A 21,757-nucleotide genomic window follows, 5' to 3' on the forward strand; every position below is an offset into this window, starting at 1 on the left:
GCCTCAGCTTCTTTGGCCAATCACCTTATATCTGTTCCCTCAGGTTTCCGATCCCCCTGTCACAGGAAACAGTTTCTCCTGATTTACTGTACCAAAACCCATCATAATTCAAACACTTTGATTAAATCGCCAAAAAAAGTTGGAGCCTCTACCATCACTATCCACAGGGCCAGATTACAACGTGCATGACATGTGTGTTGCCACAGCAACTCAGTGGAGGAGTCTTGTGGTATAGTAGGTATTGTCCTGGCTTTTGAGCCAAAAGCTCTGGACTTGATGGCCAAAGATGGTGTGTTCATATCGTGGACAAACAACCTCCAAATCCTTCCAACACACGCCAATGGCAGGCGGTAAGAGTGGGAGAGATTCCTGGTCAGGCACGTGATGGAAAGACCCTCCACCATCACTATCCATAGCTCCAGACTACAACAGGCATGGAAAAGTTCAGGTTGCCACAGCAACCCGGACTCACTGAGTGACCTGTGACACACCATTACCACCACTAAATCTCCCCTTAGCCCTCTCTGCTCCAAGGAGAACAATTCCAACTTCTCTATAAGTCTCTCCATCTTACCGAAATCCCTCATTATTATTTCTCCTTGTTCCTTTTTGGAATCAATGTCACACGAAGTTGAACATTGTAAGGCCACCTGCTTCCTTGAGACTGTCACCTGTAAGTGAGAGGGAACTGGCTGATTCCTGCTGTGCTTCTCCCACCCTGACTGGCCCTGGCCTGCCCCATATTCCCAGTTGTCATCAGAAAGTTGCAAGTGAGAGAAATCAACAGACAAGAATCATATCCTACCACAATGTATCAGCGATCCAACATAGGGCAGTGGTAGCCACACTGGAGAATCATGCAGCATAGAAGGCCATTCAGCCCATCATGCCTGTCCCGGTTCTTTGAAAGAACTATCGGATTACTTCCATTCCCCAGGTTTTCCCCGGAGTCCTGAAATTTTTATTTTTCACCTTCAGGGTTTATCCAATTCTCTTTTGACTTCCAACAACAACGACCATCTTCCTTTGTGCTAGGTATGACTCCAACTAGTGGAGAGGTTTCCCCCTGATTCCCATTGACTTCAATTTTGCTCAGGCTTCTTGAAATCATCAGCGAACATCCCCACTTCTGACCTTATGATGGGGGGAAGGTCATTGATGAAGCAGCTGAAGATGGTTGGGCCTAGGACACTACCCTGAGGAACTCCTGCAACAATGTCCTGGGACTAAGATATCGACATCCAACAACCACAACCATCTTCCTTTGTGCTAGGTATGACTCCAACCAGTGGAGAGTTTCCCCCCTGATTCCCATTGACTCCAGTTTTGCTAGGGCTCCTTGATGCCACACTCTGTTAAATGCTGCCTTGATGTCAAAGGCAGTCACTCCTACATCACCTCTGGAATTCAGCACTTTTGTCCATGTTTGAACCAAGGCTGTAATGTGGTTAGGACTTTAGTGGCCCTGGCGGAACCCAAACTGAGTGTCAGTGAGCAGATTATTGCTCTGTAAGTCCCGTTTGATAGCACTGTTGATGACCCTTTCCACCACTTTGCTGATGATCGAGAGTAGACTGATATGGGGCAGGTGGGGAGTGGGGAGGGTTGGGGGTTGGTAATTGGCCAGAATGCAGTTTTCTTGCTTTTTGTGGACAGGACATAACTGGGCAAGTTTTCACAAGGCCTCCTCCGGAGGTCCCCAGCATCACAGATGCCGGTCTTCAGCCAATTCGATTCACTCCACGTGATATCAAGAAACAGCTGAAGGCACTGGATACTGCAAAGGCTATGGGCCCTGATAACACCCTGGGAATAGTACTGAAGACTTGTGCTCCAGGACTAGCCTCACCATTAGCCAAGCTGTTCCAGTACAGCTACAACACTGGCATCTACCCAGCTATGTGGAAAATTGCCTAGATGTGTCCTGTACACAAAAAGCAGGACAAATCCAACCCAGCCAATTACCAGTTCATCAGTCTACTCTCAATCATCAGTAAAGTGACGGAAGGAGTCATCGACAGTGCTATCAAGCAGCACTTACTCAGCAATAACCTGCTCAGTGACGCTCACTTTGGGTTCTGCCAGGGCCACTCAGCTCCTGACCTCATTACAGCCATGGACAAAAGAGCTGAACTCAAGAAGTGAGGTGAGAGTGACTGCCCTTGACATCAAGGCAACATTTGACCGAATGTGGCATCAAAGAGCCCTAGCAAAACTGGAGTCAATGTGCATCAGGGGGAAAACTCTCCATGGTTGGAGTCATACCTAGCACAAAGGAAGATGGTTATGGTTGTTGGAGGTTGATCATCTCAGTCCCAGGACATCACTGCAGGAGTTCCTCAGGGTAGTGTCCTCAGCCCAACCATCTTCAGCTGCTTCATCATTGCTCTTCCCTCCATCACAAGGTCAGAAGTGGGGATGTTCGCTGATGATTGCACAATGTTCAGCACCATTCACAACATCTCAGATGCTGAAGCAGTCCGTGTCCATATGTAACAAGACCTGGACAACATTCAGGCTTTGGCTGATAAGTGGCAAGTAACATTCACACCATCTCCATCAAGAGAGGATCTAACCATCGCCCCTTGACATGCAGTGGCATTACCATCACTGAATCCCCAATTATCAACATCCTGGGGGTTAACATTGACCAGAAGCTGAACAAATACTGTGGCTACAAGAGCAGGTCAGAGGCTAGGAATCCTGCGGTGAGTAACTCACCTCCTGACTCCCCAAAGCCTGTCCACCTACAAGGCTCAAGTCAGGAGTGTAATGGAATACTCCCTACTTGCCTGGATTTGTACACCTTCAACAACACTCAAGAAGCTCAACACCATCCAGGACAAAGCAGCCCGTCCACCGCCTTAAACATCCACTCCCTCCACCACCGATACACAGTGGTAGCAGTGTGCACCATCTACAAGATGCACCACAGCAACTCACCAAGGCTCCTGCAACAGCACCTTCCAAACTCGCAACCTCTACCACCTCGAAGGACACCACCACCTGCAAGTTCCCCTCCACCATCCTGACTTGGAAATATATCGCCGTTCCTTCACTGTCGCTGGGTCAAAATCCTGGAACTCCCTCCCTAACAGCACTGTGACTGTATCTATTTACACCACATGGATTGCAGTGGTTCAAGAAGGTGGCTCATCATCATTTTCTCAAGGGCAATTAGGGGTGGATAATAAATGCTGGCCTAGCCAGTGATGGCCACAACCCGTGAAATAATAATCAAAAAAATTGCTGGGTATATGCCAGTGTCGTAGCTGTACTGGAAAAGCTCGACTAGGGGCACAGCTAGTTCTGAAGTACAAGTCTTCAGTGCTATTGCTAGAATTTTATCAGGGCCCATAGCCTTTTCAGTATCCAGTGCCTTCAGCCATCTCTTGATAGGACATGGAGTGAATCAAACTGTCTGAAGACTAGATTCTGTGACGTTGGGGACCTCAGGAAAAGGCTGAGATGGATTATTCACTTGGCACTTCTGGCTGAAAGTGGTTGCAAATTCTTCAGCCTTGTCTTTTTGCATTGGTCCCTCGGAATGGGACATGGAAACTCCAGAAATAGGGCATTGCTCTCCCCAAGTGGGCTCTGCTTCTTCCAATACAGAGCATTAATGAGGGAATTATCTCTCGGGTTGAGGCATGGATCTCTTGGAATGTGGCATGGATCGTTCAGGGTGGGGCTTGGATTTCTTGCGATGGAGAATGAGTCTCCCAGAAGGAATCTCCCAGAGTGGGATTATGGTCCCTTGAAATGGGGCATGGATCTCCCAGGTTTAGGCATGGGTTTCTCGGCGAGCGCCGTGGATCTGTCAGACTGTGGAAAAGTCTTCCAGAATGGGACATCGGTCTTCTGGAATGGGGCCCGGATCTCCAGGAAAGGGCCAAGGTCCATGCTCCATTGTCTTTTTCCATGCTTCCCTGGCAATCTAACTGCTGCCTGTCCATATGTGTGTGGGAATCATGGTCACCAGGAGCAACATAGGTGCATTTAAGGGATAACTGGATAAGTACATGAGGGAGGAAGGAATTGCAGGATCTGCTGATAGGGTGTCATGAAGAGGGATGGGAGGAGGCTCTTGTGGAGTGTTAACACCAGCAAGGGCCAGTTGGGTGGAATCAACTGTTTCTGTTGCTACAAAGAGGGTCTCGCCAGGACTGGGAATCCCCTGCATCACACAGCAACTGCAAGTTAACACCTCCGACTACTAAAGGAATTTGCAAAATAAAATTATTTTTATCTAAGGGCCCTTTATGAAGGAAATATGGCCTTGGTTTGTTGAGTTAGCGAGCACATTTCCCCATTATTCTCAGATTATCTAAACAGTGCACCAACCCAACTTTTGTGTTATCGCAGGTCGGGAAGCCAACCTTTGTAATTTTAATGGTTCCTCTCCCATCAGGATCAGATCGTGGCGTACATCTGTGCCTTCTTCATACAGTGGGGACAACTGTGATCCAGTGGACAGAGCACTTTCTGGTTCTTGTATTTAAAAAGCCCCTTATCACTTTTGGGTCACTTCTGTGGCCCTGTCACTGCTCATGGAATCTCAGAACCTTACAGCAAATGAAGAGGACCTTCAGCCCATCATGCCCATGCTAGCGGTTTGAAAAAGCTGTCCGAGGAGTCCCACTTCCCCACTCTGTCCCTTTGGTTCAGCAAGTTCCTCCTGTTCAAGTAAATGTCCAATTCCCTTTTGAAAGTTCCCACTGAATCTTCTTCAGGCAGCACCTTCCAGGCCACAACAGTGAATAAAAAATTACTCCTCATCCACCCTCTGACTTCTTTTTGACAATTTTCTTAAACCTCTCATCTAGTTACCAACTCGCCCACCAAGGGGAAACAGCTTCTCCTTATTCAATCAAAACCCTTTATTATTTTGAACACCTCTGTTAAATTTCCTCCTAAACCTTCCCTGCTCCAAGGAGAACAGTTTCAGCATCTCCAATCTCTTTACGTAATTTATCCCTCCTCCCTAGTACCATTCCGGTAAATCTCCTCTACACCATCTCCAAAGCCTTGATATCCATCCTTGATGTGTTATATGGGAAGCCTGTACATCTACGTTACATTCTCAACCTTTGTCCCATAGAATTATATAGAAACTACAGCTTAAAAACAGCCCATTTGTGCTCCTTTCAAACTCCCTCACATCCTTCCTCATTTAACCTTATCAGTACCCTCTATTCCTTTCTTCCTCATGTGTTTATCGAGCTTTCCCTTAAAGGTATCTTTGATATTAATCGTCACTTGGTAGTACAGAACTTGAGTATTGTTGAAAAAAGAGACATGCTGTCAAATCTTTTCATCTTGCACTCATCAGGACATATACAAGAATACCAAATTTCAAAGGAAGGAACATTTTACAGTGCATGAGAAAAAAGTGCTGATTGGTTGGCAAGTGAACTCTGATTGGCTGAGGTGTTAGCATGGAGAATGCACCAGGGAACAGTTACCTCCCAAGCTTTTAAATTCAAAAGAGACAAGTCGACTCTGATTGGTCAAGGCGTTGCCATGGGGAATGCACCTGGGAACAGTTGTCCCTCATGCTTTTGGTTAATTGAAAAAGGTGCAATGCTGGGCACATTTTTCTGTTTGAAGAGGATATTCTTTCTGTTTGTAGCTTCTAGCAAGCATAAGTAAGTCACATTGCTAGCCCAAATTAGACTGATTGTTATTGTAATTCTTAGCACATTTGGGATTGTTCAGCAAGTGTTGTCCAATTGTGGAATCACATCTAACATTAGACATTATGTTCTGAGCTTTGCAAGCATGGGATGATTGAATATGGTCAGTACTCTGCCTGTTGTCAACATCTGAAAGGTCGTATCAAACAGCATGTTAACCTACTCTATGACATTCCAGTATGCAACATGTCAATCAATTCAACTGTCTAGAAAACAGAGTAACATCCAATGTCAAAAACAATGCTGAAATCTGAGAAAGAATTGAACAAGCCAAAAGTATTTTTACAAAAAGTAAGCGGCATTCTGAGAAAGGTCAGCTCGAGTCTTGAAACAAGAAACTGTGGATTAAAATATTATGTTTGGTCAGTAATGAATTATGGATGTAAAGCTTGGAACATTGGGAAAGGGGAAGAAAAGGCTTTGAAATGTGGTTCTAAAGGAGAATCCTCAGGGTAAACTGGATGGAGAAAATAACTAACAAAGAAATACTGAATGAGGCTGGATATTAAATAACATGAGAAGACAAATGGAGTTCTCTGCACATGTTATCCCAGAAGGGTTGGCGTGCCTAATCACCAGCTAAGGATTAAAAGATGAAGAGCGAGAGGTCAACAGTGAAGGAAACAGCTGGACAACATTAAAGACCGGCTTAACCAGAACTCCAACAACAAGGTCAACCACTGTTGCTATGATCAGAAGGGCTGGGAGACCATGGCCGCCTACTACACTCAGCAAGGCACTCAGATATTGGCAACTCCATGTGGTAGTGAGTTCCACATTCTTACCACCCCCTGAGCAGTCATAGTGTCACAGAGATATCACAGCACTGCAGGAGACCCATTGAAGTAAACAGGTTTCTCCTGGATTCCTTCTTGGATTTATTGGACCCCATAACTTCTAAGCTCCCCAGCGCTGGGTTTGGGCATGCCCCAAAGATGCACTGGGGAATCCCTCTCAGAAGTTCCCAGGTGAGGGTTTGCAATTGCGCACACTTCCTCTGGGCAATTGCACTGTGCTGGGAACCATCCAAAAATGTGGTTTAAATCACAAACTTTGGGTGGTTCCGCCAGGGTTACACAAATAGTTATTCAGAAAACGTTAGAAGAATTAAAACCTCTTCTAACTTCTGGGTAACAATTGTGAAGACCCAGACAAACACCACAGGACTACCACCACATCCACAACCCCCACCCCCAGCCATAGGAGGCCCCCCGACACCCCCAACGCTGCCCCCCATGGGACTCCACCCACTCCCGCCCAACCCTCACTCTCCCACACCCCCAACCCTGAAACCCCCCACCCCTCAACCTCCAATCCCCACTGCCAGACCTTTGACCCCCAACCCCCCCTGCCCCCCAACCTCTCAATCTCCAATCCCCACTGCCAGACCTTTGACCTCCCCCAAACCCCGACCTCTGACACCCCCCCACCCCCAACACCCCCCACCCCACAACCTCCAATCCCCCACCCCCCTGACCTCCGAAACCACCCACCCTGGACATTGATGACCCCACCGCCTCCCTCCCCGGACTTCCGTCCCCCCCTCCCACAACACACCCTGGACCTCGGCACCCCCTACTCCCCAACCCCGGAGTCCCCATCCTGCCCACCAACCCCTCTAGACCTACATCACCCCTCACATCCCCCCCAAGACCTCTGGCTGCCCTCCCACACCCTCCAGACCTCGGAGCCCCCTACTCCCCATGGACGTCCGACCACCGGACCTCGGTAAAAAAAAGGGGCATGGCCTCCTTAACTCCGCCAGAGCTGTACTTTACTGGGGCCTGCGAGGAGTCTTTAGATGCAGGCCCCAAGCGGCTCCAGTGAACGGAAGGGACAGTGTAATTTTCAAGACCGGGCAGGTGTGCATTTATTTCTTCCAATTCCTGTGGACCAGCATCTTCCAACGCTAATTGCAAGTTACGGCCCACTGTCTCGTATGGATGGCCCGTAGATTTGGACTTCTTGGCAAGTGGGAGCTTCCTCTCTCTGTCTACCCTATCAGCCCCTTGCTTACTTCAAAGACCTCTATCAGGTCACCCCCTTACTCTTCTCCTTCCCAGAGCAAAGAGCCCCAGCCTGTTTAGCCTTTCCTGAGAAGTATCACCTTTCAGTTCTGGTATCATCTTTGTAAATCATTTTTGCACCTGCACTATGTATTCTTTTGTAACATGGGGGCTGTATGTAATAATACTGTGCACAGTATTCAGTGTGGTAATTGTGACAATTGGCTTTGCACCAAACCAGGGGTGGATTAAGGAGACAAATCTATCTGGGTTCTGTGCTCCTGATTCCTGCTAGAACGCCTGGAAATGCCGGGTGAGGGTAGGGTTAGGTTTGACTGGGACAGCTGTGACTGTGAACACTCACTGTCAGGGCCCACACACGAACAACGGCCACTGAGACAACAGCTCAACTTGGGAGATTGGTTTCTGGGATGAGAGGACTGACGTATGATGATTCAGTGGAAAGGGCCGATATTCTCTGGAGCTTGGAAGAACGAGAGATGACCTCGCTGAAATGTACGAAATTCTTCGAGGGCTCGGGAGGGTAGAGGTTGGGAGGCTGTGTCCCACAGCCGGAGAATCTAGAATATAGGGTCGTAGTCATAGGATAAGGAATTAGACAGCTAGGGCTGACTACCTCATCCAGATGTTTGTCAATCTTTGGAATTCTCTGCCCCAGAGAGCTGTGGAAGCTCAGTTGTTGAGTGTATTCAAGGCAGAAATCAATAGATTTTTGGGCACAATGGGAATTAATGGATATGGTGATAGTACGGGGAGGGGAGTTGAGGCAGATCAGCCGTAACTAGACTGAAAGGTGGAGCAGACTTGGGGGGCGGCATGGCCTCCTCCTGTTCCTATTTCTTATGTTTCTTGTCTAAAGTTTCTTAAACAGAATAAAGGGAGTTAAAATATATTTAAACTGGATGGCTCTAAGCCAAAGTATTTGGTGATCTGACAGAGATGTTTATAACCCAGTAGTACTGAGTTGAAAGCCCACCCACCCCTATGACACTGCGCTATTCACGGAAGAGTCTGCATCCACCACTTCTGTTAGTTTAGCTCATAGGACTGGTTATTGGCCAGTAACTGCAGCCAGCGCCCCCTGTGTAGGGTTACCAGGCCTCTAGGAATCTGCTGCAAGCAACCCTACAAAGACAGGCAGGTTTACCATCTCACCCACAAGACTGCACCTCCAACAGTGCAGCACTCCCTCAATGCGGCACCAGCCAACTGGATTATATATGCGCTCACATCACCACCTGATACTGAGACAAGAGAGGGCTACCCACTGAGCCACAGCTGACAACTAAACAGTATGTGAATACTGATTGTTCTTACTGTAAAACCTCGGTATTGGTCATTCGTGTATTTCCTTTAAAAGAAGCCAGTTAACAAATGTGTGCTTATCGCAACAGAATGCTTTTCAGTCTCCATCCATTTGTGCCACTCTGGCACCAGCTTCATGGAAAAGGCATCTCATGTCCAAACTCCTTGTAGTGTAAAGGGTTAACAGATGGGATATGCTAATCTATGACATAGATGATGATGTACAACTGACACCAGTCAGTCATTTGTTAAACCCAAGAAAGAGAGAGGTTCGAATCACGCCTAGGAGCTAATTGCCAACTCTGTAACCTGTTTAGATGTGGTACGATTAAACAAGTGTTAATCAGATATCGAGTATGTCTACAGTCTGTCTAAGAACCAAGTCCCATCCCTAGGGTTGAAGACAGAAGAACCCAATCTCAGAACATGGTGGCAGCGATGGAGACATCGATGTAAAAGACATTGGTTTTATCGAAGGAACCACAGAGTGAAGAAACCTTTGGAGCAGCTCGAAGAAATTTTGGCGGAGGAAAGAGGCATAATATAGAGAGGCAATGATGACCATACCTGGTGAGCATTTCGTGCCCTTGACCTGCCCATTTGGCTGCCTCGAGGGCCCACAGAGGGGCCAGCAGAGGAAGTTATGGAAAGGTCATTTTCTCCAGTACTGAGCAGCATAAGGTCTTCACGAGAAAGAGCCAAAGCTTCAAGTTAGTTCCTTTCTTTACGCAGTGGGTCCTGTAGGTCCAGACGACGTTTGCCTAAGGCAGGGTGTGCAGGAATCCACTGCAGATTTTGATTCCGTATTAAATCTTTGACACCTATTTTAGCCCGAAGCAAAATTTAGTAATAGAACGAGCACATTTTAACCAGCACTCGCAATGATCTGGGGAATCGATTAAATTATTCCTAACGACCAATATCACCTGGCAGATACAGGCGCTAAAGGAGGAGCTAATCCGTGATCGCACAGTTGTGAGCGTTGGGGTGAAAAACTCTCCGACTTTCTCCCTGGATCGAGTGGTCCAGTATGCAAGGCAGGCCAAGCTTTGACCGTTTAATCGGGCTATAATTTGTGGCGACACCAAGGCCCCATGTGATTTTGTTGATTCAGTAGGCCCAAGGGCAGCAGCCCCACCCATACGAAAGCCTGCCAAACCAAGCGAAAAGGCGGGAAACTCCACGCCGGCAGCCATTTTGAAATGCACGTGTTGTGGCGCAAAAACTCAGCGTAGACACCAAGACTGTCCAGCAGGTGGCGCGGAATGGTTCCCGTCTGGTTAAAGTGAGATTTCGAGCATTTCTGCAAATCCAGTCATCTTAATCGAAGTCACAGGTCAGCAAACCTTCATGAAACAAATTCCTTCCAAGAGATGAAAAGTCCAGGAAACAAGGATCCTAAAGAGTTCCTAGGGCAAGTAGATAGTCTTAATCCAGACTACTGGTCAGTTACTGTGCAAGTTCAAGGCTTCAATACTACTTTTCAAATTGATATTGGAGCAGCTGTTAACACATTAGCAGATGACCTTGACTGGCTTCCACCCTTGACCCTTCATCCATCAGACATCAAGTTACAAGGTGCAGGCAGCAGAGACCTTCCAATCAAAGGCCAGGATTATTGCTCCTCTCCGCTACGAGGGGTGACAGATCGTTGATTATCTCTATGTTCTTCACAAACTACGTACACCCCTATTGAGTGGCGATGTTGGCATATTGCTAGGAATCTTAGAAAAACCAGATGCTTCTCATCATTTGAACGGCTCACTGTCTTTCATGCAACAATCTTCAATCTTTTACTTAAAAACAATGGATATTCAGCCTTCAGAAGCTGAGGACATTTATACAGTAAGTGTACAGCAGTAAGTTCCTTCCTTTCACAGAGACATCGTCCACTAGACCCAGGGCAGACAAGGAAGTTATGAACCTCTCAGTAAGGCCAGAGGTGGCAGGTACAGAAGGCACTGAAGCAGTTAGTGACCACTCCATGAAGATCTGCTGGACCTGAATTGGTTCATCCTAGAGCGTGACGAGGAGGAATCCATTGCAGTTCTGGGTGATCTCTTGGAGGCTGAGGCCCTAGCGAGTTATTCATCTTTGCGGTTGTTGGATACACCTTATGACATCTCTGTTGTCTTTTTAGAAATATCAGATGTGCTTTTAGTGGCTGAGCAGCGTTCCGATCTAAGTTCCACTGAATCCACCGATGTATTGCCTTCTTTCTCTCCTCTTCTTCATGAAGAGTTTTCCTCAGAGGATGCCTTGCTCAAGTCCAGATCAGGGTCCATGTAGGATCAGACTTCTAAAGAGCTGGTATCTTCCATGGGTCAAAGCCAATTGGCATCCATACTTCAGTCCCAGCCGAAAGTCTTCTCCTCTTCAGAGCTGGGGGTCAGCACAGAATCTGCAGCAGAATCTTTAGCACGTCTGAAGCTGCAGGATCCTGTACAGCAATTTTGTCCCCGAGTTGATTGTCTGCAGGAGATTCATCTCATTACAGAAGATGAGGCTGTCTTGTCTGTATATTGTCAGTAATTCTTCCCATTGCCCATAGTGGAGCAACCTCACACAGATTGAAGTGTGGCTCACTTACCACTGCCTACAGAACGTACAACCCTTCCAAAATACCATTAGGAAATCAGTTTTTCCTTCATTGTCTAAGTTCATTGAAATCTCCGGTCTTCAATGCCTTTTCAGTCTTTGATATAGCAGTGGAGGATACAGCAGTGAAAGATACATCAGTGGAGGATACAGCAGTGGAGGATACAGCAGGGAAGGATACAGCAGTGGAGGATACAACAGTGGAGGATACAGCAGTGGAGGATACAGCAGGGAAGGATACAACAGTGGAGGATACAACACTGGAGGATACAGCAGTGGAGGATACAGCAGGGAAGGATACAGCAGTGAAGGATACAGCAGTGAAGGATACAGCAGTGGAGGATACAGCAGAGAAGGATACAGCAGTGAAGGATACAGCAGTGGAGGATACAGCAGTGGAGGATACAGCAGTGGAGGATACAGCAGTGGAGGATACAGCAGTGGAGGATACAGCAGTGAAGGATACAGCAGTGGAGGATACAGCAGTGGAGGATACAGCAGTGGAGGATACAGCAGTGAAGGATACAGCAGTGGAGGATACAGCAGTGAAGGATACAGCAGTGGAGGATACAGCAGTGGAGGATACAGCAATAGAGGATACAGCAGTGGAGGATACAGCAGCGGAGGATACAGCAGTGAAGGATACAGCAGTGAAGGATACAGCAGCAGAGGATACAGCAGTGAAGGATACAGCAGTGAAAGATACAGCAGAGAAGGATACAGCAGAGAAGGATATAGCAGTGGAGGATACAGCAGTCACAAGCTTCCCTAAAGTTGAAAATCATTCCTCTTCTGAAGCTTCTTCCCAGAATCCTTCGAGGGAGCAACAAGTTCCTCAGAGTGTCCTGAGTTCTTCTCTTCTGGTCCCAGAGGATCCAAAGGTCAATTCTCTTCAGTCTTCTCTTCCGAATCAGTCTTTCATTCCAAAGTCTTCGTTGTCTTTGCAGTTCAGCCATTCTGAAACCTACACTCAGCTTCCCAGCTGACAAATATGCTGATAAAATGTCATCTTATTCTGCAGATGATGACGTCCTACCAGATGCAGGAGAAAGCCTTCATGTCTCCAAGGCGTCTTCCCTAAGGGCCGAGAATACTGAGGGAGATTGAATCCCCCAGGACTGTGACTTGGAGAGAGGAAGAGCAGGAGTTGGAGTTAAGTAGAATCTGTAGTTGTAAAAAGAGAGTTGCCGAAATGTAGTGTAAATAGTAAAAGACATCAGTGAGATTTTCTGGTCCTGCCAGCAGTGGGCATCATTACGGGCAAAAGTCGATCTACAAATTTTCCTGTCACGTGCGTGACAATACCCACTGCTGGTGGAACCGGAAAATCCCAGCCACAGTTTCACGTTTTGTTAAAAAGTAGGATAGCATGCTTGGGGGGGGAGGTGTAGTATAAAGGGTTAACAGTTGGGATATGCTAATATATGACACAGAATGCTGATCTACTACTGAGACCAATCAGTCATGTGTTAAACTCGAGAGAGAGAGGTTGGGATCATGCCTAGGAGCTGCGTGCCTACTCTGTAACCTGTTTGGATATAGTACTGATAAACAATTGTTAAGCACATACCAGAGTATGTCTACGGTCTGTCTAAGAGCCAAGTTCCACGCTAAGAGTCCAAGATGGAAGGAGCCAATCTCATTGAGGACTCCTCCTGATTTCCATGAGGTTTTTGCACTTGCACATTAATTGCCTTTAAACTCTCCACAGAAAATTAAGTCCTGTAATTAATAAATATCTGTTTAACTGGAGAGTTCTTGTGGTGCAGTAGGTAATGTCCCTGCCTTTGAGTCAGAAGCTCCAGGGTCAAGTTCCACCCCCGGAATTGATGGCCAAGGAAGGGGTGTTCATAACACAGTCAAACAGCTTAAGTATCACCCTGCAAATCCTTCAAACAAATGCCAATGGCAGGCAGAAAGAGCAGGAGCGATTCCTGGTCAGATATGTTTTTTTTATTCTTTCATAGGTGGTGGGCATCACCGGTAAGGCCAGCATTTGTTGCCCATTCCTGAGGTGAGAGTGACTGCCCTTGACATCAAGGCCGCATTTGACCGAGTGTGGCATCCAGGAGCCCTGGCAAAATTGGAATCAATGGGAATCGGGTGGAAACTCTACGCTGGTTGGAGCCAAACCGAGCACAAAGGAAGATGGTTGTGGTTGTCGGAGGTTAATCATCTCAGCTCCAGGACATCACTGCAGGAGTTCCTCAGGGTAGTGTCCTCGGCCCAACCACCTTCAGCTACTTCAGCAGTCACCTTCCTTCCATCATGAGGTCAGAAGTGGGGATGTTCACTGATGAGTGCACAATGTTAAGCACTATTCACGTCTCATCAGATACTGAATCAGTCCATGTCCAAATGCAACAAGACCTGGAGAACATCCAGGCATGGGCTGACAAGTGACAAGTAACATTCGCACCACACAAATGCCAGGCAATGACTATCTCCAACAGGAGAGAATGTAACGATCACCCTTTGTCATTCAATGGCATTACTATCGCTGAATCCCCCACTATCAACATCCTGGGGGTTACCATTGACCAGAAACTGAACTGGACTACAAGAGGAATCCTGCTGTAAGTAACTCACCTCCTGACTCCTCCAAGCCTGTTCACCATCAACAAGGCACAAGTCAGGAGTGTGATGGAATACTCTCCACTTGCCTGGATGAGTGCAGCTCCAACAACACTCAAGAAGCTGGACACCACCCGGGACAAAGCAGCCTACTTGATTGCCACCGGATCCACAAACATTCACTCCCTCCACCACCAACGAACAGTAGCAGCAGTGTGTGTACCATCTACAAGATGCACTGCAGCAAGACTCCTTCGACAACACCTTCCAAACCCACAACTGCTACCATCTAGAAGGGCAAGGGCAGCAGACACATGGGAACACCACCACCTGGAAGTTCCCCTCCAAGCCAAACACCACCCTGACTTGGAAATATATCGGCCGTTCCTTCACTGTCGCTGGGTCAAAATTCTGGAACTCCCTCCCTAACAGCACTGTGGGTGTACCTACACCACAGGGACTGCAGCGGTTCAAGAAAGCAGCTCACCACCAACTTCTCAAGGGCAATTAGGGATGGGCAATAAATGTTGGTGTAGTGATGCCCACATCCCATGAATGAATAAAAAAAGATAATTGCCCTTGAGCTGAGTGGTTTGCTAGGCCATTTCAGAGGGCAGTTAAGTGTCAAGCACAGAAGGCTGTTCAAAAGTCTACTGGATCCTTGGCTTTATAAATAGGGGCCTACAGTGCAAAAGCAAGGAAGTTGTGATGAACCTTTAAACCGCTATAAATCATTAGTTAGGCCTCAGCAAGAGTGTTGCTGTCAATTCCAGGTACCACCACTTAGGAAGGATGTCAAGGTCTGGAAGAGGGTGCAGACGAGATTTATTAGAATGGTTCCAGGGATAAGGGATTTCAGTTATGTGGAGAGGATTGGAGAAGTTGCGATTGCTCTACTTAGAGTGGAGAAGGTTTAAGGGGACATTGCATAGAGGCGTTCAAAATTACGAAGGGTTTTGATGGAATAAATAAGGAGAAACTGTTTCCGCTAGCAGGTGGCTGGGTAACCAGAGGAGACGGGTTTAAGACACAGCAATTGCCAAAGGAGATATGAGGGGAAATTTATTTACGCAGTGAGCTGTTGTGATCTGGAATGCGCTGCCTGAAAGGGCGGTGGAAGTAGATTCAGAAAAAGGAAAGAGTTTGCAGGGCTATGGGGAAAGAGCAGTGGGGTACAGTGAAGGTCCACTAGATTGGTCCCTGGGGTGAGGGGGCTGCCCTATGATGAGAGGCTGAGTAAACTGTGTCTACATTCTCTGTAGTTTAAAAGAATGAGAGGCAATTTCATTGAAACCTACAAGATTCTGAAGGGGCTTGATGGGGTGGACGCTGAGAGCTTGTCTCCACTGGTCGGGGAATCTAAAACACGGGGGCCACAGTCTCAGGATAAGGGGTCGATCATTTAGGACTGAGATGAGGAGAAATTACTTCACTCAAAGGGTTGTGAATCTTTGGAATTCTCTGCCCCAGAGGGTTATGGATGCTCCATTGTTGAATATATTTAAGGCCGGGACAGACAGGCTTTTGGTCTCAGTGAATTAACGGAGATGTGGAGTGGGCAGGAAAGTGGAGTTGAGGCAGAAGGTCAGCCATGATGGTATTGAATGGCGGAGCAGGCTCAATGGGCCAAATGGTCTACTCCTCTCCTATTTATTGCGTCCTTGGGTGTGGGACTTTTTGCTGGCACAGGCACGATGGGTTGAATGGCCTCCATCAGTGCTGTAAAATTCCATGCCCAACAGCCCAACCTCAGATCCAGCATGTTTGGGTGTCCATAAAGATATCCTAAGGGCTTCCTAGCCCACAGGCTGATGTATTTTCCTTTACCTTGTTGTATCTGTTTCTCCACATTGATAAAGTTAAGTTGTCAGCAATGAAAGTGCTGTTTCCTTCGGACAGCTGATGCTGACCTATATGTTAATCCCCGTCCCCAACAGGCAGGACATGGTCATGCAAGGGGTTAAAATTCTAAAAGTCAACATCCCGACTCCAAATTGCTCTGTTCCTGCCCACTGTAATGTTAACAGTGCCGATTCAGGCCCTTGGCGAGGCTACTGTTAAAGTCAGCCGGGGCCTACTGGAGATGCAACAGTCGCAGCCTAATGATGTCACTGACACCACAATGGAATATTGGCGTCTACTCAGGAGGAGTCCCCTGCTGACGCCCGGCAGCAGAAGCAGAATGGGAGGAGTCGACTGGCCAGAAGGGGCCCAGGTAAGTTCTAAAACTTTCCCCCTCTTGGAGCTCCTCGTGAGTCAGGAGGAACAAAATGGTGCCAACTCCCTACAGGCCCCAAAAGGATCGAGGGCTTGGACCCCCAAACCTCCTCTGCCCCGTAGTCTTAAATGTAAGAAACCCTCAGCCTCCTCCTCCTCCTCACACTGTGACACGATAGAATTCCCCTCCACAACACTGACTACGCGGGAACGATTCCATGGGTCCATTAAGATGGAGAAAAATACTGCGGACACTGGAAATCTGAAATAAAAACAGAAAGTGCTGGAAAAACTCAGCAGGTCTGGCAGCATCTGCGGTAGCCTCTCTTTAGCTATGAAGAAAAGTCATACAGACTCGAAATGTTAACTCTGTTTCTCTCTCCACAGATGCTGCCAGACCTGCTGAGTTTTTCCAGCATTTTCTATTTTTATTCCATGGGTCCCATACTTATGGCACCGGATCCACAAACATTCACTCCCTCCACCACCGACGCACAGTGGCAGCAGAGTATACCATCTACAAGATGCACTGCAGCAACTCAGCAAGACTCCTTCGACAACACCTTCCAAACCCACAACTGCTACCATCTAGAAGGACAAGGGCAGCAGACAGATGGGAACACCACCGCCTGGAAGTTCCCCTCCAAGCCAAACACCACCCTGACTTGGAAATATATCGGCCGTTCCTTCACTGTCGTAGGGTCAAAATCCTGGAACTCCCTCCCTAACAGCACTGTGGGTGTACCTACACCACATGGACTGCAGCTCATCACCACCTTCTCAAGGGCAATTAGGGATGGGCAATAAATGCTGGCGTACTGATGCTCACATCCCATGAATGAATAAAAAAGGATAATTGAGTGGTTTGATAGGCCATTTCAGAGGGCAGTTAAGTGTCAAGCACAGAAGGCTGTTCAAAAGTCTACTGGATCCTTGGCTTTATAAATAGAGGCCTACAGTGCAAAAGCAAGGAAGTTGTGATGAACCTTTAAACCGCTATAAATCATTAGTTAGGCCTCAGCATGAGTATTGCTTTCAATTCCACGTACCACCACTTAGGAAGGATGTCAAGGTCTGGAAGAGGGTGCAGACGAGATTTACTAGAATGGTACCAGGGATAAGGGATTTCAGTTATGTGGAGAGGATTGGAGAAGCTGCGATTGCTCTACTTAGAGTGGAGAAGGTTTAAGGGGACATTGAATAGAGGCGTTCAAAATTACGAAGGGTTTTGATGGAATAAATGAGGAGAAACTGTTTCCACTAGCAGGTGGCTGGGTAACCAGAGGAGACGGGTTTAAGACACAGCAATTGCCAAAGGAGATATGAGGGGAAATTTATTTACGCAGTGAGCTGTTGTGATCTGGAATGCGCTGCCTGAATGGGCGGTGGAAGTAGATTCAATCGTGATTTCAGAAAAAGGAAAGAGTTTGCAGGGCTATGGGGAAAGAGCAGGGAGGTACAGTGAAGGTCCACTAGATTGGTCCCTGGGGTGAGGGGGCTGCCCTATGATGAGAGGCTGAGTAAACTGTGTCTATATTCTCTGTAGTTTAAAAGAATAAGAGGCAATTTCATTGAAACCTACAAGATTCAGAAGGGGCTTGATCGGGTGGACGGTGAGAGATTGTCTCCACCGGTCAGGGAATCTAAAACACGGGGGCCACAGTCTCAGGATAAGGGGTCGATCATTTAGGACTGAGATGAGGAGAAATTACTTCACTCAAAGGGTTGTGAATCTTTGGAATTCTCTACCCCAGAGGGTTGTGGATGCTCCATCGTTGAATACATTTAAGGCCGGGATAGACAGGCTTTTGGTCTCAGTGAATTAACGGAGATGTGGAGTGGGTAGGAAAGTGGAGTTGAGGCAGAAGGTTAGCCATGATGGTATTGAATGGCGGAGCAGGCTCAATGGGCCAAATGGTCTACTCCTCTCCTATTTCTTCCGTCCTTGGGTGTGGGACTTTTTGCTGGCACAGGCACGATGGGTTGAACGGCCTCCTTCAGTGCTGTAAAATTCCATGCCCAACAGCCCAACCTTGGATCCAGCATGTTTGGGTGTCCATAAAGATATCCTAAGGGTTTCCAGAGCCCGCAGGCTGATGTATTTTCCTTTACCTTGTTGTATCTGTTTCTCCACATTGATAAAGTAAGTTGTCAGCAATGAGAGTACTGTTTCCTTCGGACAGCTGATGCTGACCTATATGTTAATCCCCGTCCCCAACAGGCAGGACATGGTCATGCAAGGGGTTAAAATTCTAAAAGTCAACATCCCGACTCCAAATTGCTCTGTTCCTGCCCACTGTAATGTTAACAGTGCCGATTCAGGCCCTTGGCGAGGCTACTGTTAAAGTCAGCCGGGGCCTACTGGAGATGCAACAGTCGCAGCCTAATGATGTCATTGACACCACAATGGAATATTGGCGTCTACTCAGGAGGAGTCCCCTGCTGACGCCCGGCAGCAGAAGCAGAATGGGAGGAGTCGACTGGCCAGAAGGGGCCCAGGTAAGTTCTAAAACTTTCCCCCTCTTGGAGCTCCTCGTGAGTCAGGAGGAACAAAATGGTGCCAACTCCCTACAGGCCCCAAAAGGATCGAGGGCTTGGACCCCCAAACCTCCTCTGCCCCGTATTCTTAAATGTAAGAAACCCTCAGCCTCCTCCTCCTCCTCACACTGTGACACGATAGAATTCCCCTCCCCAACACTGACTACCAGGGAACGATTCCATGGGTCCATTAAGATGGAGCAAAATACTGCGGACGCTGGAAATCTGAAATAAAAACAGAAAGTGCTGGAAAAACTCAGCAGGTCTGGCAGCATCTGCGGTAGCCTCTCTTTAGCTATGAAGAAAAGTCATACAGACTCGAAACGTTAACTCTGTTTCTCTCTCCACAGATGCTGCCAGACTTGCTGAGTTTTTCCAGCATTTTCTATTTCTTATTCCACGGGTCCATACTTATGGCCAAATTCTGGCGGTGAATCTGGATGTCAGGAAGGAGTCTACGAAGTTTTCCTTAAAGGAGCCCGTACCAATACGATCAGTCACAATATTTTTAAGGCAGAGGTAGATAGATTCTTGTTGGGAAAGGGAATCAAAGGTTACCGGGGTGGGTAGATGGGAACGTAGAACCCGAAACGCAAACAGATCAGCCGCGATCTTATTGAATGGCGGAGCAGGCTCGAGGGGCCGAATAGCCTACTCCTGCCCCTATTTCATATGTCCGTATGTCCAGTCCCCAAACTCTCTGAGTGTGATGAGCGTGGCCGAGCTGCCCCACCGGCTCCAGATAAAAATCAAGGCCTGCCTTTCGGGTGTTGGGATGGGGAGCCTCAGACATTGGTAGCAGGTCCCGCATGTTTGAAATTTGTGTGCCATGTTTATGAGATGTGTTGCCTCTGAAGATTCCCAGGAACACAAAGGTCCCAGAGGCCCACAAAAGAAATGTAACGTGTCACTTTTTGAAAAAGTTATTGATCATTAATTAAAGGCCACTAAAAAAGTTTTGCGTTACATAGAACGTGCAGCACAGAAACAGATTGAATTGGTCCATATTAGTGTTTATGGTCTGCAGGAGCCTTTTCCCATCCTCCTTCAGAGAATGATAGAATGGCCATAGCACAAAGAGCCTTGTGTATCAGTTCAATACCAGCTCTCTTTCAGAGCCAGTCAGCTAGTCCCACTCTTCTACCTTCCCCCTAGCCCTCCAAACATTATTTTTTCAGATCATGATCCAATTCCCTTTTGAAAGCCATGATTGAATCTGCTTTCACCACAGCCTCAGGCAGTGCATTCCTGCTCCTAACCACTCGCTGGATATAATAGTTTTTCCTCACCATGCCACTGATTCTTTTGCTATTCAGCTTAAATCAGTGTCCTCTGGTTCTCGATCCTTTTACCAATGGGAACAGTTTCTCCCAATGTACTCTGTCCAGGTTCCAACATGATTTTGAACACCTCTATCAAATTCCCTCTCAAATTTTTTTCTTTGTCTAAAGAGAACAGCTCCAGCTTTGCCAATTTCCCCAGAACCATTCCTGTCAATCTTTTCTGCATCCTCTCCAATGCCTTCATCTAACCCGTTCAGCATAACCTCCTATTCCTTTTTTGTTATTCATTCACAGGATGTGGGCGTCGCTGGCAGGGCCAGCATTTATTGCCCATCCCTAGTTGCCCTTGAGAAGGTGGTGGTGAGCTGCCTTCTTGAGCCGCTGCAGTCCATGTGGTGTAGGTACACCCATAGTGCTGATAGGGAGAGAGTTCCAGGATTTTGACCCAGCGACAGTGAAGGAACGGTGATATATTTCCAAGATGGTGAGTGACTTGGAGGGGAACTTCCAGGTGGTGGTGTTCCCATGTGCCTGCGGCCCTTGTCCTAGATGGTAGCGGTCATGGATTTGGAAGATGCTGTCTAAGAAACCTTGGTGAGTTCCTTTCTCCCTCATGTAATTATCCTGCTTCTTCCTGAATGTTTCTATGTTGCTCACCTCAACGCCATGGGGTAATCATGAGTTCCATATTCTCACCACTCTCCAGGAACAGAAGTTTCTCCTGAATTTTCTACTGAATTTATTAGCAACTGTCTTCTATTTATTATCTCCTAGTTTCAGTCTAACCCCACAAATGAAAAAGTCTTCTCTGTGTCTACCCTACTGAACCTTTTCATAATCTTAAAGACCTCTATCAGGTCCCCCCTCAGCCTTCTCTTTCCTAGATGGTTCCATCAAAGAGCAGTTATTCCCTGTTTTATATACACACACACACACACACACACACACACACACACACCCTTTTACAGTTGTTAAGACAGACATACTAACCTACGTTCTTGTCCGAACAGGCGTTCAACCTCCTCCCGTCCCGGGCTCCGCGTTCGAATCCTCTGTCCCGGCTGCTTAGTGTCCTGCTCCAACCTCTCCCGGCTGATGATGCGCCTGGGCTTCGGGATATCTGCCAGCACGGTGTATTCCCTGCGCAGGAGCCGGCCATCCGAGCTCGCCACGCTGCCCGCGCCCCAGCTCGACTCTGACTCGAAGGAGCTCTGGGACGACGTCAGCCGGCTGAGGGCGTGCAGCCCTCCGGCCCCCGCGGCGTTCCCGGGGGCGGCCGAGCCACTCTGGCCGGCGCCCTTGGTCTCCGCGGTCCGGCGGGCGCCGGGGGACGGGTTGTGGGCTGAGTCCTGTATCGCCCGTTCCAGGGAGAAGTATCCGCTTTCCACCCGGGTGTTCCGGCTGCTCGCCCACTCTCCGCTCACCAGCTCTGGGCCTGCCAAAGACAAAAGCGCAATGAGGTCTGAGCTCACCGTCACTTAAAGACTCAATTTTAAAATGGCCTTTCTTGTTTCAATCC

At 47.7% G+C, this 21,757-nt stretch overlaps 1 protein-coding gene across 1 annotated transcript in view; it reads right to left on the reverse strand.

Moving 5' to 3' along the window:
* LOC144669321 (uncharacterized) overlaps nt 1–21,757 on the reverse strand; it is a 140,331-nt gene that overhangs the window by 85,111 nt on the left and 33,463 nt on the right. Inside the window, exon 5 of the mRNA XM_078531681.1 lies at nt 21,229–21,673. Within this exon, the coding sequence (XP_078387807.1) occupies nt 21,229–21,673 (445 nt within the window). The remainder of the gene's footprint in view (nt 1–21,228; nt 21,674–21,757) is intronic.

This window comes from Cetorhinus maximus, chromosome 29 (genome assembly GCF_964194155.1).
Source record: "Cetorhinus maximus chromosome 29, sCetMax3.hap1.1, whole genome shotgun sequence".
NCBI classification, from domain to species: domain Eukaryota; kingdom Metazoa; phylum Chordata; class Chondrichthyes; order Lamniformes; family Cetorhinidae; genus Cetorhinus; species Cetorhinus maximus.